Raw genomic sequence first — 13,601 nt, 5'->3', positions numbered from 1 at the left:
CCCAGGTTCGATTGCCGGCTTGGGTCACTGTCTGTGCGGAGTCTGCACGTCCTCCCCGTGTGTGCGTGGGTTTCCTCCGGGTGCTCCGGTTTCCTCCCACAGTCCAAAGATGAAATGAAATGAAAATGAAAATCGCTTATTGTCACGAGTAGGCTTCAATGAAGTTACTGTGAAAAGCCCCTAGTCGCCACATTCCGGCGCCTGTCCGGGGAGGCTGGTGCGGGAATCGAACCGTGCTGCTGGCCTGCTTGGTCTGCTTTAAAAGCCAGCGATTTAGCTGAGTGAGCTAAACCAGCCCCTGTGCAGGTTAGGTGGATTGGCCATGATCAATTGCCCTTAGTGTCCAAAATTGCCCTTAGTGTTGGGTGGGGTTACAGAGTTATGGGGATAGGGTGGAGGTGTGGGCCTTGGGTAGGGTGCTCTTTCCAGGAGCCGGTGCAGACTCGATGGGCCGAATGGCCTCCTTCTGCACTGTAAATTCTATGTAAAAAAAAAAATAAAGGTTCACCATCTTATGGGTCAGTCAGTCCATGGTGCCAAATATTAAGGGGCTTGAGTTGGTATGGGAGGGAACTCACTCACCCGTGCTCACATAGCAATAACATTGGCTTCAACACCACTTACCACTATAGGCTTTATCCATTCAGTCTTCATACAACGAGACACCGTGTTGCACTGGTTAGCTATCTTCAAGTTCTGGCACTTGTTTTCTATGTCAGAAGCGCACGTCCATATCCTTTGACCCAAATTGGCCACAACTGAGAGATATTGAAAGCAGATAGTCATTGCTCGTCTCCAAAACACAAGAGCTCACGTCTTGCTTGCCTCCAAACCCATTCCCTTCACAGGGTTAAAGTTAATAGATGGTCTGAAGATTCGCTGTACCCCGGCGCCGAAATCACGTTCGGCGACCGGGGCGGAGAATCCATTTTGGACGGCAATATCGGGGGGGGCAGCGCTGGTTTCTGGATGCCCCGCCCCCTCAATCAGGGCCGATCCGCGGGCGGGAGGGGGGGCTTTATTCGGGGCCCCTGTGGGCAGCCGGATCAGGGCGCGCGAGCGGCCGAAGGGGGGGGGGTGGGGCACTACTTTTGCGGGTCCGCGGGCTGAGCCCGCAACGAAGCGCGGTGCGGGAACTGCGGGCCGCCACCGTTCACGGGGAACTGCGAGCTCTACGCTGCCTCCCTGCTCCCCCCCCCCCCCCCCCCCCACAGCAAAACGGGGAAGCGGTCGCCATCTTGTGCCAGTTTTTCAGGCCTAAAACCCCCACCGTTTTCCAGCCAGCGTGGAGACGCCCACAAACCCAGAATGCAACACAAGGCCACTGGACTGCGATCGAAAGCAGGAGCCGGTGCAGACTCGATGGGCCGAATGGCCTCCTTCTGCACAGTAAATTCTATGAGAACATTGCCTCTGGGCAGATTGAGGATTTAACCTCCTTTGCCTGCGCGGTCCAAGCTCAATTTATATCCGTGTTCATTAAAAGTTAATGGTCCCAATCCACTGAGGATGGAACACTGCACTTCAAAAAACAGAATAGTCCGGAGGCTGGACATCCAGAATAAAACAAAGGGTGGAATTTTCTGGCCTCTGCGTCTGGCAGGATTTTCCGCCCGGAAATTCTGGAAAAGAGGGGCCGGAACGACCAGCGCCAAAGTTTGGAGACGTGGACCTGGAGAGGCTCCGAGATGCAGCGGAGGTCAGGAGGGATGTCCTGCCTCATCTGGTTCCACGTTCCCAGGGTAACTACCACCTTAACATAGAACATACAGTGCAGAAGGAGGCCATTCGGCCCATCAAGTCTGCACCGACCCACTTGAGCCCTCACTTCCACCCCATCCCCGCAGCCCACTCACCTTTTTCGTCACCAAGGGCAATTTAGCACGGCCAATCAACCTAACCTGCGCGTCTTTCGGGACTTGTGGGAGGAAACCGGAGCACCCGGAGGAAACCCGCGCAGACACGGAGGAGAACGTGCAGACTCCTCACAGACAGGGACCGAGCAGTTGCCATACCAGGCTGTGATGCAGCCCGATAGGATGCTTTCCGTGGTGCATCTGTGAAAGCTGGTAAGAGTTAATGTGGACATGTTTCCTGAGGAAGTCTAGGCGCTGTTGGCCGCAGTCACCATACTCATCATGAGGCCGAGCAACTGCGCTCTGGTATTTCGCTTTGTCCATTGGCCACCCAACATGGCCGCCAACTGTGTATATGTCATGTTAGTGAGCCTCTGCACTCCGGGGTATCCCTTTGCTTAGGGACTCTCCAAAATGGCCGCTTACGGTGCCATCTTGTTCCACATTTCCGAGATGAATCTGCTGAATCCAGTCCAAAGCCCTTCCATCCCTTGTGGTTTCGTTACCGCCTTGCTTTTGATTCCCTTTCTGCCTCCCTCATTGCCCCTCCCCCCCCCCAGACCTCACCCTCTTCTGTTTGCCTCTTGCCTTCCCCACCATCACTGTGTTCCCCCCCCCCCCCCCCCCCCCCAGCCAGACGCTCACTCCCCGGTGCGAGATGTGCCAATCCGCCCCCCCACCCCTCTCTCTCTCTCATACCTCCTACCACTTTTAAAATTAATTTAGAGTACCCAATCATTTGTTTCCAATTGAGGGGCAATTTAGCGTGGCCAATCCACCTACCCTGCACATCATTTTCATTTTCATTTTCATTCATTTTCATCTTTGGGTTGTGGGGGTGAGGCCCACGTAGACACGGGGAGAATGTGCAAACTCCATGTGGTCGTATGACTAGAGGTACTCCCAGGGCCGGCTCAAGGCACCGGCAACTCGGGCTGTCGCCCGGGGCGATATGTGCTAGGGGGCGCCAGACTCGGGTCCCGCGCATGCGCAGTTGGGCCGGCGCCAACCAGCGCATGCGCGGTGGCCGCACTCCCCCAGGGCGGCCCCCCCCCCGGTCCGTCCCCTCGGTCCGCCCCCCCGCTCGGTCCGCTCCCCCGCTCGCCCGCTCGGTCCGCTCCCCCCCCCCGCCTCGGGTCCGTCCCCCCGCCCCCCCTTGGGTCCACCCACCCCGCCCCCCCCTCGGGTCCGCCCGCCCCGCCCCCCCCCCTCGGGTCCGCCCGCCCCGCCCCCCCCTCGGGTCCGTCCGCCCCGCCCCCCCCCCCCGGGTCCGCCCGCCCCCCCCCCCCCCTCGGGTCCGCCCGCCCCGCCCCCCCCCTCGGGTCCGCCCGCCCCGCCCCCCCCCTCGGGTCCGCCCGCCCCGCCCCCCCCCTCGGGTCCGCCCGCCCCGCCCCCCCTCGCCACCGCCCCCCCCCTCGGGTCCGCCCCCCCCGCCCCCCCCCGCCCCGCCCCGCCCTCCCTCGGGTCCGCTCCCCCGCCCTCCCCTCGGGTCCGCTCCCCCCCGCCCTCCCCTCGGGTCCGCCCCCCCTCTCGGCCCCGCCCCCCCCCTCTCGGCCCCCCCCTCTCGGCCCCGCCCCCCCCAAGGGCGCCGAAGTTCAGCTTGCCCATGGCGCCAGCAACCCTAGGGCCGGCGCTGGGTACTCCGGTACCTGGGAGTGTGAGCTACCATTGGTGGAGAAGGCTCACTGCTCATTGGCCCAAGTGTTAGCCTTTTCATTGGTCAAGACGCAAGGTAGCTCCGCAAAATGAGGTGGGGTATAAGAACCCGTGTTTTCCAGCAGCCGGCCTCTTTCTGTTCTCGGGCTGGTGGGGAAACATCTTGTTGATTAAAGCCTTCAATTCGGACTACACCTTCGCTTCAGTAGTTGTTGATCGCGCATCACTCCACACGGACAGTCACCCGGGATCAGGATCAAACCCGGGTCTTCAGCGCCGTGAGGCAGCAGTGCTAACAACTGCGCCACTGTGCCACCCCTGCTCGCTTTCCCGCCTGTGTGGTGGCCCCCTCCCAGTGTCCATCCAATCCCCCTTTTACGCCCGGTCCACTGGTGTCCTTTCTATCTCCTCCTCACCCTCTCCGGCACTCTGCTGTCCACACCCCCTTCCTTCCTGTCAGCTGGCTCCCCCGTCCATAGCTAGGCGATGGCATCCCAGGCAGGATTGTCCATTTCTTCCCTTCGCCTCCTCTGAGCCGTACTCACCATTGCCTCTTTTGTCACCTGTCCAGACCGATCTTACAGACAAAGCTCTCCACCAGATGACAGTAAAGTCGGTGGACTTGTGGACAGTGCGGAAGGATGTTGCAGGTTACAGAGGGACATAGATAAGCTGCAAAGCTGGGCTGAGAGGTGGCAAATGGAGTTTAATGCAGAAAAGTGTGAGGTGATTCATTTTGGAAGGAATAACAGAAAGACCGAGTACTGGGCTAATGGTAAGATTCTTGGCAGTGTGGACGAGCAGAGAGATCTCGGTGTCCATGTACATAGATCCCTGAAAGTTGCCACCCAGGTTGAGAGGGTTGTTAAGAAGGTGTACGGTGTGTTAGCTTTTATTGGTAGAGGGATTGAGTTTCGGAGCCATGAGGTCATGTTGCAGTTGTACAAAACTCTGGTGCGGCCGCATTTGGAGTATTGCGTGCAGTTCTGGTCGCCGCATTGTAGGAAGGACGTGGAAGCATTGGAAAGGGTGCAGAGGAGATTTACCAGAATGTTGCCTGTTATGGGGGGAAGATCTTACGAGGAAAGGCTGAGGGACTTGAGGCTGTTTTCGTTAGAGAGAAGAAGGTTAAGAGGTGACTTAATTGAGGCATACAAGATGATCAGAGGATTAGAGAAGGTGGACAGTGAGAGCCTTTTCCCTCGGATGGTGATGTCCAGCACGAGAGGACATAGCTTTAAATTGAGGGGAGATAGATAGATAGGGGAGTCAGAGGTAGGTTCTTTACTCAGAGGGTAGTAAGGGCGTGGAATGCCCTGCCTGCAACAGTAGTGGACTCGCCAACACTAAACGTATTCAAATGGTCATTGGATAGGCATATGGGCGATAAGGGAATAGTGTAGATGGGCTTTAGAGGGGTTTCACAGGTCGGCGCAACGTCGAGGGCCGAAGGGCCTGTTCTGCGCTGTAATGTTCTATGTTCTATGATCTGCAGGGGCAGTAAAATAATGCTCTTTGCCCTGGTACATTACGCAAAGCAGTCTGGGAATAACATCCTAAATCTGACCTTGTTCTTATACAGTGCTCTCTTTGCATGGTTACATACGGCCCTGCACTTTGCCTGGTCAGCCCCAAAGTCTTGAGACACTCTGATTTGACGTCTCTCCCAGTTGCATGCGTTCGTCTGTCAAGCCCAGAGAAGGATCCTTTCCCAGTTCTGGTATTTGTGCAGCTTCGCTATTATCACCCTCGGCTGCTCCCCGGCCCAGGGCTTAGGTTGGAGTGATCTCTGAGCCCAGTCCATCTCCCTCTGTTTGGGGAAGTTGTTCCTCCCAACTAGGGTTGCCCAGCATTTGGGCCACCGAATCGGCCGGGTCCCTGCCCTCCATCCCCTCCATCTGCCGCCTCGACCGATTCTCCTGGTCCTCGGCCTTCCCTTTTCCAGCTCCCACCACCCTCTTGACCTCGGCCTCCAGGGCGCCAATTTGGTCACTCTGGTCCGTCGACGACTTTCTCGGCTTCTGTATCGTGCTCCCCTGGGCTTCCGGTCCGTTCCCCATGTTGTCGAGCGCCTCCACCAACTTGACTGTAGGCCTTGATCGGGGCCCACCGATCGGCGGGCGGGCCTGTGCCGTGGGGGCGCTCTTTTCCTTCTGCGTTTGCCATGGTCTTCACGATGGTGGACGCGGAAGTGACCCCCTCCCTTTGGGGCGGCCCGACGCCGGAGTGGTTGACGCCACTCCATCCCGCCGGGACCCCCCCCTGCCCCGCCGGGTAGGGGAGAAGCCCGGCCCTGATTAGTAAGTTTGCGGACGACACAAAGGTTGGTGGAATTGCGGATAGCGATGAGGATTGTCAGAGGATACAGCAGGATTTAGATCGTTTGGAGACTTGGGCGGAGAGATGGCAGATGGAGTTTAATCCAGACAAATGTGAGGTAATGCATTTTGGAAGGTCTAAGGCAGGTAGGGAATATACAGTGAATGGTAGAACCCACAAGAGTATTGAAAGTCAGAGAATCTAGGTGTACAGGTCCACAGGTCACTGAAAGGGGCAACGTAAGTGGAGAAGGTAGTCAAGAAGGCATACGACATGCTTGCCTTCATTGGTCGGGGCATTGAGTATAAAAATTGGCAAGTCATGTTGCAGCTGTATAGAACCTTAGTTAGGCCACACTTGGAGTATAGTGTTCAATTCTGGTCGCCACACTACCAGAAGGATGCGGAGGCTTTGGAGCGGGTGCAGAAGAGGTTTACCAGGATGTTGCCTGGTATGGAGGGCATTAGCTATGAGAAGCGGTTGAATAAACTCTGTTTGTTCTCACTGGAACGAGGGAGGTTGAGGGGCGACCTGATAGAGGTCTACAAAATTATGAGGGGCATAGACAGAGTGGATAGTCAGAGGCTTTTCCCCAGGGTAGAGGGGTCAATTACTAGGGGGCATAGGTTTAAGGTGCGAGGGGTAAGGTTTGGAGGAGATGTACGAGGCAAGTTTTTTACACAGAGGGTAGTGGGTGCCTGGAACTCGCTGCCGGAGGAGGTGGTGGAATCAGGGACGATAGTTTAAGGGTCATCTTGACAAATACGTGAATAGGATGGGAATAGAGGGGTACGGACCCAGGAAGTGTAGAAGATTTAGTTTAGACGGGCAGCATGGTCGGCGCAGGCTTGGAGGGCCGAAGGGCCTGTTCCTGTGCTGTACTTTTCTAAGTTCTTTGTTCACATCCACCGCACAACAGCCTCGCTGTTAAAGAAACCATCTGATCATCCACAGCATCAGCTGAGTTAAATAGAAAAGGAGAAATGAGTTGTTGAATTGCCAAGTCTGAATGTCCATCACGGGTGAAGGATGGTCAACCTCGGGCTTGAGGAGAGATTCAAGCTTTCACAGGACACAATCATTCTGCAGGAGAGTACCGGAGAGGCAGGGCAGGGTGGACACAGCCCATCGTAGCTTCTCACTGAAGGAAATCTAAACGGGGCAGGGTCACTGAACACACAGAGGAAACAGACGGCAATTTTGGGTTACATTCTGAGCTGCAACAACACAACTACTTCAAAGAAGCAACGTGGAGTGACACACACTGATAGTGGAGCCCAGCCCTCTCTCAATGTCCTGAAGAAATATATTTTACACAGCGACTAACATCTTACCTGGAGAAGCGAATAACAAAGCAAGGAACAGAAAGAGAGCCATCTCTGCTCCCTGACTTTACAAACCGCACTGACTCTCTGTTATATAGAAGGAACGACCCCTCAGCAAAGACTTTGCCGGCCAATTAGAAAATAATGAGTGTCAAACAAGAAAGTTTCCTCCAATAGAAACCATGCCAATAACCACGTCCCTCACTCAAGCCAGCAGATTTATTGCAATGTGCCAGTTCTTAAAGTGGTATCTCGTCCCCGACGCCCTGTTACAATTAAACTTTCACCTTCAAAGGTGAAACTGTTAAACGACTTGTTCTCTATAAAGCCACGAGAACTTCAGATTTTTTTCATAGGAATGTTTACTGCGTTCATTTTCTCACTCACATCCGACATCACCAGTAATAAAAACCATTGATTTATACGTGATTCAGACAGTGAGGCCGGGCTGCCCACATGTGATCCTCAAATGGAACAACAGTCAGTACTATGGTCGCATTTTCTAGAAAAGGTTTTACCTTCCATCTTGCAGGAATACATTCTCGGGATTTGGAGGCAAATGTTCTGGACTGTTCCGTCCAAACAATGCTGATATATTTGACTGCGGATCATCCTTCAATTGTGCTTCATTGGGGAGCACCCTCACATCTGGGTCAGATAGGTGGGTCGGGATTCTCCATTTCGGAGACTATTGACTATTCACGACAGTAAGACTGGAGCCGATCCTGGACCGATTCAGCGACTGCGGAAGGGCTAGCACCGGGGCCACGTGGGACACAATCCATTCCAACGGGAGACGGTGCGCGATTTGCCGGGTCCGTGATTGACACTCGGGAGGCTGACAAGCTGCAGCCGCACAAACACATTACACTCCCCACACACACTCATCCCAGCCCCACACACATTACCCTCCCCACACACACTCATCCCAGCCGCTCACACACATTACACTCCCCACACACACTCATCCCAGCCCCACACACATTACACTCCCCACACACACTCATCCCAGCCGCACACACACATTACACTCCCCACACACACTCATCCCAGCCGCACACACATTACACTCCCCCCACACACTCATCCCAGCCTCACACACACATTACACTCCCCACACACACTCATCCCAGCCACACACACATTACACTCCCCACACACACTCATCCCAGCCCAACACACACATTACACTCCCCACACACATTCATCCCAGCCTCACACACACATTACACTCCCCACACACACTCATCCCAGCCTCACACACACATTACACTCCCCACACACACTCATCCCAGCCTCACACACACATTACACTCCCCACACACACTCATCCCAGCCACACACACACATTACACTCCCCACACACACTCATCCCAGCCGCACACACACATTACACTCCCCACCAACACTCATCCCAGCCGCACACACACATTACACTCTCCACCCACACTCATCCCAGCCTCACACACACATTACCCTCCCCACACACACTCATCCCAGCCGCACACACACATTACCCTCCCCACACACACTCATCCCAGCCTCACACACACATTACACTCCCCACACACACTCATCCCAGCCGCACACACACATTACACTCCCCACCCACACTCATCCCAGCCCCACACACACATTACACTCCCCACCCACACTCATCCCAGCCGCACACACACATTACACTCCCCACACACACTCATCCTAGCCACACACACACATTACACTCCCCACACACACTCATCCTAGCCACACACACACATTACACTCCCCACACACACTCATCCCAGCCGCACACACACATTACACTCCCCACACACACTCATCCCAGCCACACACACATTACCCTCCCCACACACACTCAACCCAGCCTCACACACACATTACACTCCCCACACACACTCATCCCAGCCGCACACACACGTTACCCTCCCCACACACACTCATCCCAGCCCCACACACACATTACACTCCCCACACACACACTCATCCCAGCCGCACACCCACATTACACTCCCCACACACACTCATCCCAGCCGCACACACACATTACCCTCCCCACACACACTCATCCCAGCCCCACACACACATTACACTCCCCACACACACTCATCCCAGCCGCACACACACATTACACTCCCCCCACACACTCATCCCAGCCGCACACACACATTACACTCCCCACACACACTCATCCCAGCCGCACACACACATTACACTCCCCACACACACTCATCCCAGCCACACACACACATTACACTCCCCACACACACTCATCCCAGCCGCACACACACATTACACTCCCCCCACACACTCATCCCAGCCTCACACACACATTACACTCCCCACACACACTCATCCCAGCCTCACACACACATTACACTCCCCACACACACTCATCCCAGCCTCACACACACATTACCCTCCCCACACACACTCATCCCAGCCGCACACACACATTACCCTCCCCACACACACTCATCCCAGCCCCACACACACATTACACTCCCCACACACACTCATCCCAGCCGCACACACACATTACACTCCCCACACACACTCATCCCAGCCGCACACACACATTACACTCGCCACACACACTCATCCCAGCCGCACACACACATTACACTCCCCACACACACTCATCCCAGCCGCACACACATTACACTCCCCACACACACTCATCCCAGCCTCACACACACATTACACTCCCCACACACACTCATCCCAGCCACACACACACATTACACTCCCCACACACACTCATCCCAGCCTCACACACACATTACACTCCCACACACTCATCCCAGCCGCACACACACATTACACTCCCCACACACACTCATCCCAGCCTCACACACACATTACACTCCCACACACACTCATCCCAGCCGCACACACACATTACACTCCCCACACACTCATCCCAGCCCCACACACACATTACACTCCCCACACACACTCATCCCAGCCACACACACACATTACACTCCCCACACACACTCATCCCAGCCTCACACACACATTACACTCCCCACCCACACTCATCCCAGCCACACACACACATTACACTCCCCCACACCCACTCATCCCAGCCCCACACACACATTACACTCCCCACCCACACTCATCCCAGCCGCACACCCACATTACACTCCCCACCCACACTCATCCCAGCCGCACACACACATTACTCTCCCCACCCACACTCATCCCAGCCTCACACACACATTACCCTCCCCACACACACTCATCCCAGCCGCACACACACATTACCCTCCCCACACACACTCATCCCAGCCTCACACACACATTACACTCCCCACACACACTCATCCCAGCCGCACACACACATTACACTCCCCACCCACACTCATCCCAGCCTCACACACACATTACACTCCCCACCCACACTCATCCCAGCCGCACACACACATTACACTCCCCACACACACTCATCCTAGCCACACACACACATTACACTCCCCACCCACACTCATCCCAGCCGCACACACACATTACACTCCCCACACACACTCATCCCAGCCGCACACACACATTACACTCCCCACACACACTCATCCCAGCCACACACACATTACCCTCCCCACACACACTCAACCCAGCCTCACACACACATTACACTCCCCACACACACTCATCCCAGCCGCACACACACGTTACCCTCCCCACACACACTCATCCCAGCCCCACACACACATTACACTCCCCACACACACACTCATCCCAGCCGCACACACACGTTACCCTCCCCACACACACTCATCCCAGCCGCACACCCACATTACACTACCCACACACACTCATCACAGCCCCACACACACATTACCCTCCCCACACACACTCATCCCAGCCCCACACACACATTACACTCCCCACACACACTCATCCCAGCCGCACACACACATTACACTCCCCCCACACACTCATCCCAGCCGCACACACACGTTACCCTCCCCACACACACTCATCCCAGCCGCACACCCACATTACACTACCCACACACACTCATCACAGCCCCACACACACATTACCCTCCCCACACACACTCATCCCAGCCCCACACACACATTACACTCCCCACACACACTCATCCCAGCCGCACACACACGTTACCCTCCCCACACACACTCATCCCAGCCCCACACACACATTACACTCCCCACACACACACTCATCCCAGCCGCACACACACGTTACCCTCCCCACACACACTCATCCCAGCCGCACACACACGTTACCCTCCCCACACACACTCATCCCAGCCCCACACACACATTACACTCCCCACACACACACTCATCCCAGCCGCACACACACGTTACCCTCCCCACACACACTCATCCCAGCCGCACACCCACATTACACTACCCACACACACTCATCACAGCCCCACACACACATTACCCTCCCCACACACACTCATCCCAGCCCCACACACACATTACACTCCCCACACACACTCATCCCAGCCGCACACACACATTACACTCCCCCCACACACTCATCCCAGCCGCACACACACATTACACTCCTCCCACACACTCATCCCAGCCACACACACTCATTACACTCCCCCCACACACTCATCCCAGCCGCACACACACATTACCCTCCCCCACACACACTCATGCCAGCCGCACACACACATTACACTCCCCACACACACTCATCCCAGCCGCACACACACACATTACCCTCCCCCACACACACTCATCCCAGCCGCACACACACATTACCCTCCCCCACACACACTCATCCCAGCCGCACACAGACATTACCCTCCCCACACACACTCATCCCAGCCGCACACACACATCACCCTCCCCTCACCCACTCATCCCAGCCACACACACACATTACCCTCCCCCACACACACTCATCCCAGCCACACACACACATTACACTCCCCACACACACTCATCCCAGCCGCACACACACATTACACTCCCCACACACACTCATCCCAGCCAACAAGGTGGAACTGGTTGTGCTGGAGCCCGCCCATACAGCTGATGGGTCGGCTGGGGTCAGAGGACACTGGAGGGTTGCCTGGGAGACACCCATACGACCTGTGACCCTACGTTCACAGTGGGCCGTCAGTAGTGTGCGCAGCTACGTGGCTACCTTGCCCGCTGCAGCAATGGTGTTCCGTGCCCGTCCACCCCAACCCCACAGCCCACCTCCTGGCCTCCCCTTGCTACTCCCCCCCCCCCCCCCCCCCCGGCCCTGACAGAAGCCCCCGGTCAGCAGAACAACCGACAGCAAACTATGGCGATGTTGTACATTTTCCGTTCCCCACCTCTCACTCTCCCTAGGCAGCCACGGCGCCTGTTTCATGATTTTTAAACGCACAAGCGAACCTCGCCGTCGGGAATTGGGCCCATGGCAGAGAACCCCCCCCCCATGGGGGGGCCCATGGCAGAGAACGGCGGAGGCATCGGAGAATCAGGCCTGCGATTGATAGGCAAACGGTGCTTGCTGTGCGTACATTCCGGAACACATTGACACGACTGTCGAGGTGCCGGAGAATTGCGATTTGGCTTCAAATCGGCGACGGCCGCAATTTCGGCGTTGGAACCTATTCTCCGCCCAATCACGCTTCCCGATTTTGCCTTCAGCCAACAGAGAATCCCGTCCTGTGTGGTCAAGTCGCCCTCTCGCGGCGTGGGCACAGACATTGACACTCCAGTGTGTTATTCGTTGGACTGTTGGAAACCCTGGGCCGGATTCAGCGTTCCTGAGACGCCGCGTTGACGTGGGGGGGGGGGGGCAGGATTAGAACATAGAACAGTACAGCACAGAACAGGCCCTTCGGCCCTCAATGTTGTGCCGAGCCATGATGACCCTACTCAAACCCACATATCCACCCTATACCCGTAACCCAACAACCCCCCCCCCTCCCCCCAACCTTACATTTATTAGGACACTACGGGCAATTTATCACGGCCAATCCACCTAACCCGCACATCTTTGGACTGTGGGAGGAAACCGGAGCACCCGGAGGAAACCCACGCACACAGGGGAAGGACATGGAGTTCTATGGCAGCAAAGACGGTGCCACGCCTGAACAGATCCACCGACCGTTGAGGGGCCGGCATCCATGGGAACCGGTGTCGGGATTGGCACTGGGGACTGACAGGCTGCAGGTCGCACATTCGCACTCCACTCTTCGCAAACACACTCATACCAGCTAGCAAGGTGGCACTGATTGGGCTGGAGCAGCCTATCCCGTTGATGGGTCTGCAAGGGCCAAGGGGGAGGTGTGAGGGGGTAGGGGGTGGCACCAGGTTTACAGTGGGCAGTGAGCAGCGGGCACTGCTGCATGGATGCCCAGCAGGCAGGTGGCCCGTGTCCCTTACCCGACCCCACAGTTCATCTCCTGGCCATCCCCCCCCCCCCCCAACCCCCTGCTACTCCCTCCCAG

The 13,601-nt window shown here is 56.3% G+C and overlaps 1 protein-coding gene across 1 annotated transcript in view; it reads right to left on the bottom strand.

The window, feature by feature from the left end:
* Window positions 1-7,226, bottom strand: part of LOC119957432 (prosaposin-like) — a 70,494-nt gene extending 63,268 nt beyond the window's left edge. The window contains exons 1-2 of the mRNA XM_038785498.1: window positions 7,166-7,226; window positions 625-758 (exon numbers count right to left, since the gene is read on the bottom strand). Coding sequence (XP_038641426.1) covers window positions 625-758; window positions 7,166-7,208 — 177 coding nt within the window. The 5' untranslated portion in view covers window positions 7,209-7,226. The remainder of the gene's footprint in view (window positions 1-624; window positions 759-7,165) is intronic.
* Between the last annotated feature and the right edge of the window lie 6,375 nt (window positions 7,227-13,601).

This window comes from Scyliorhinus canicula, chromosome 26, assembly GCF_902713615.1.
Source record: "Scyliorhinus canicula chromosome 26, sScyCan1.1, whole genome shotgun sequence".
NCBI classification, from domain to species: Eukaryota; Metazoa; Chordata; class Chondrichthyes; order Carcharhiniformes; family Scyliorhinidae; genus Scyliorhinus; species Scyliorhinus canicula.
This window is presented reverse-complemented; position numbering and strand designations above follow the sequence as displayed.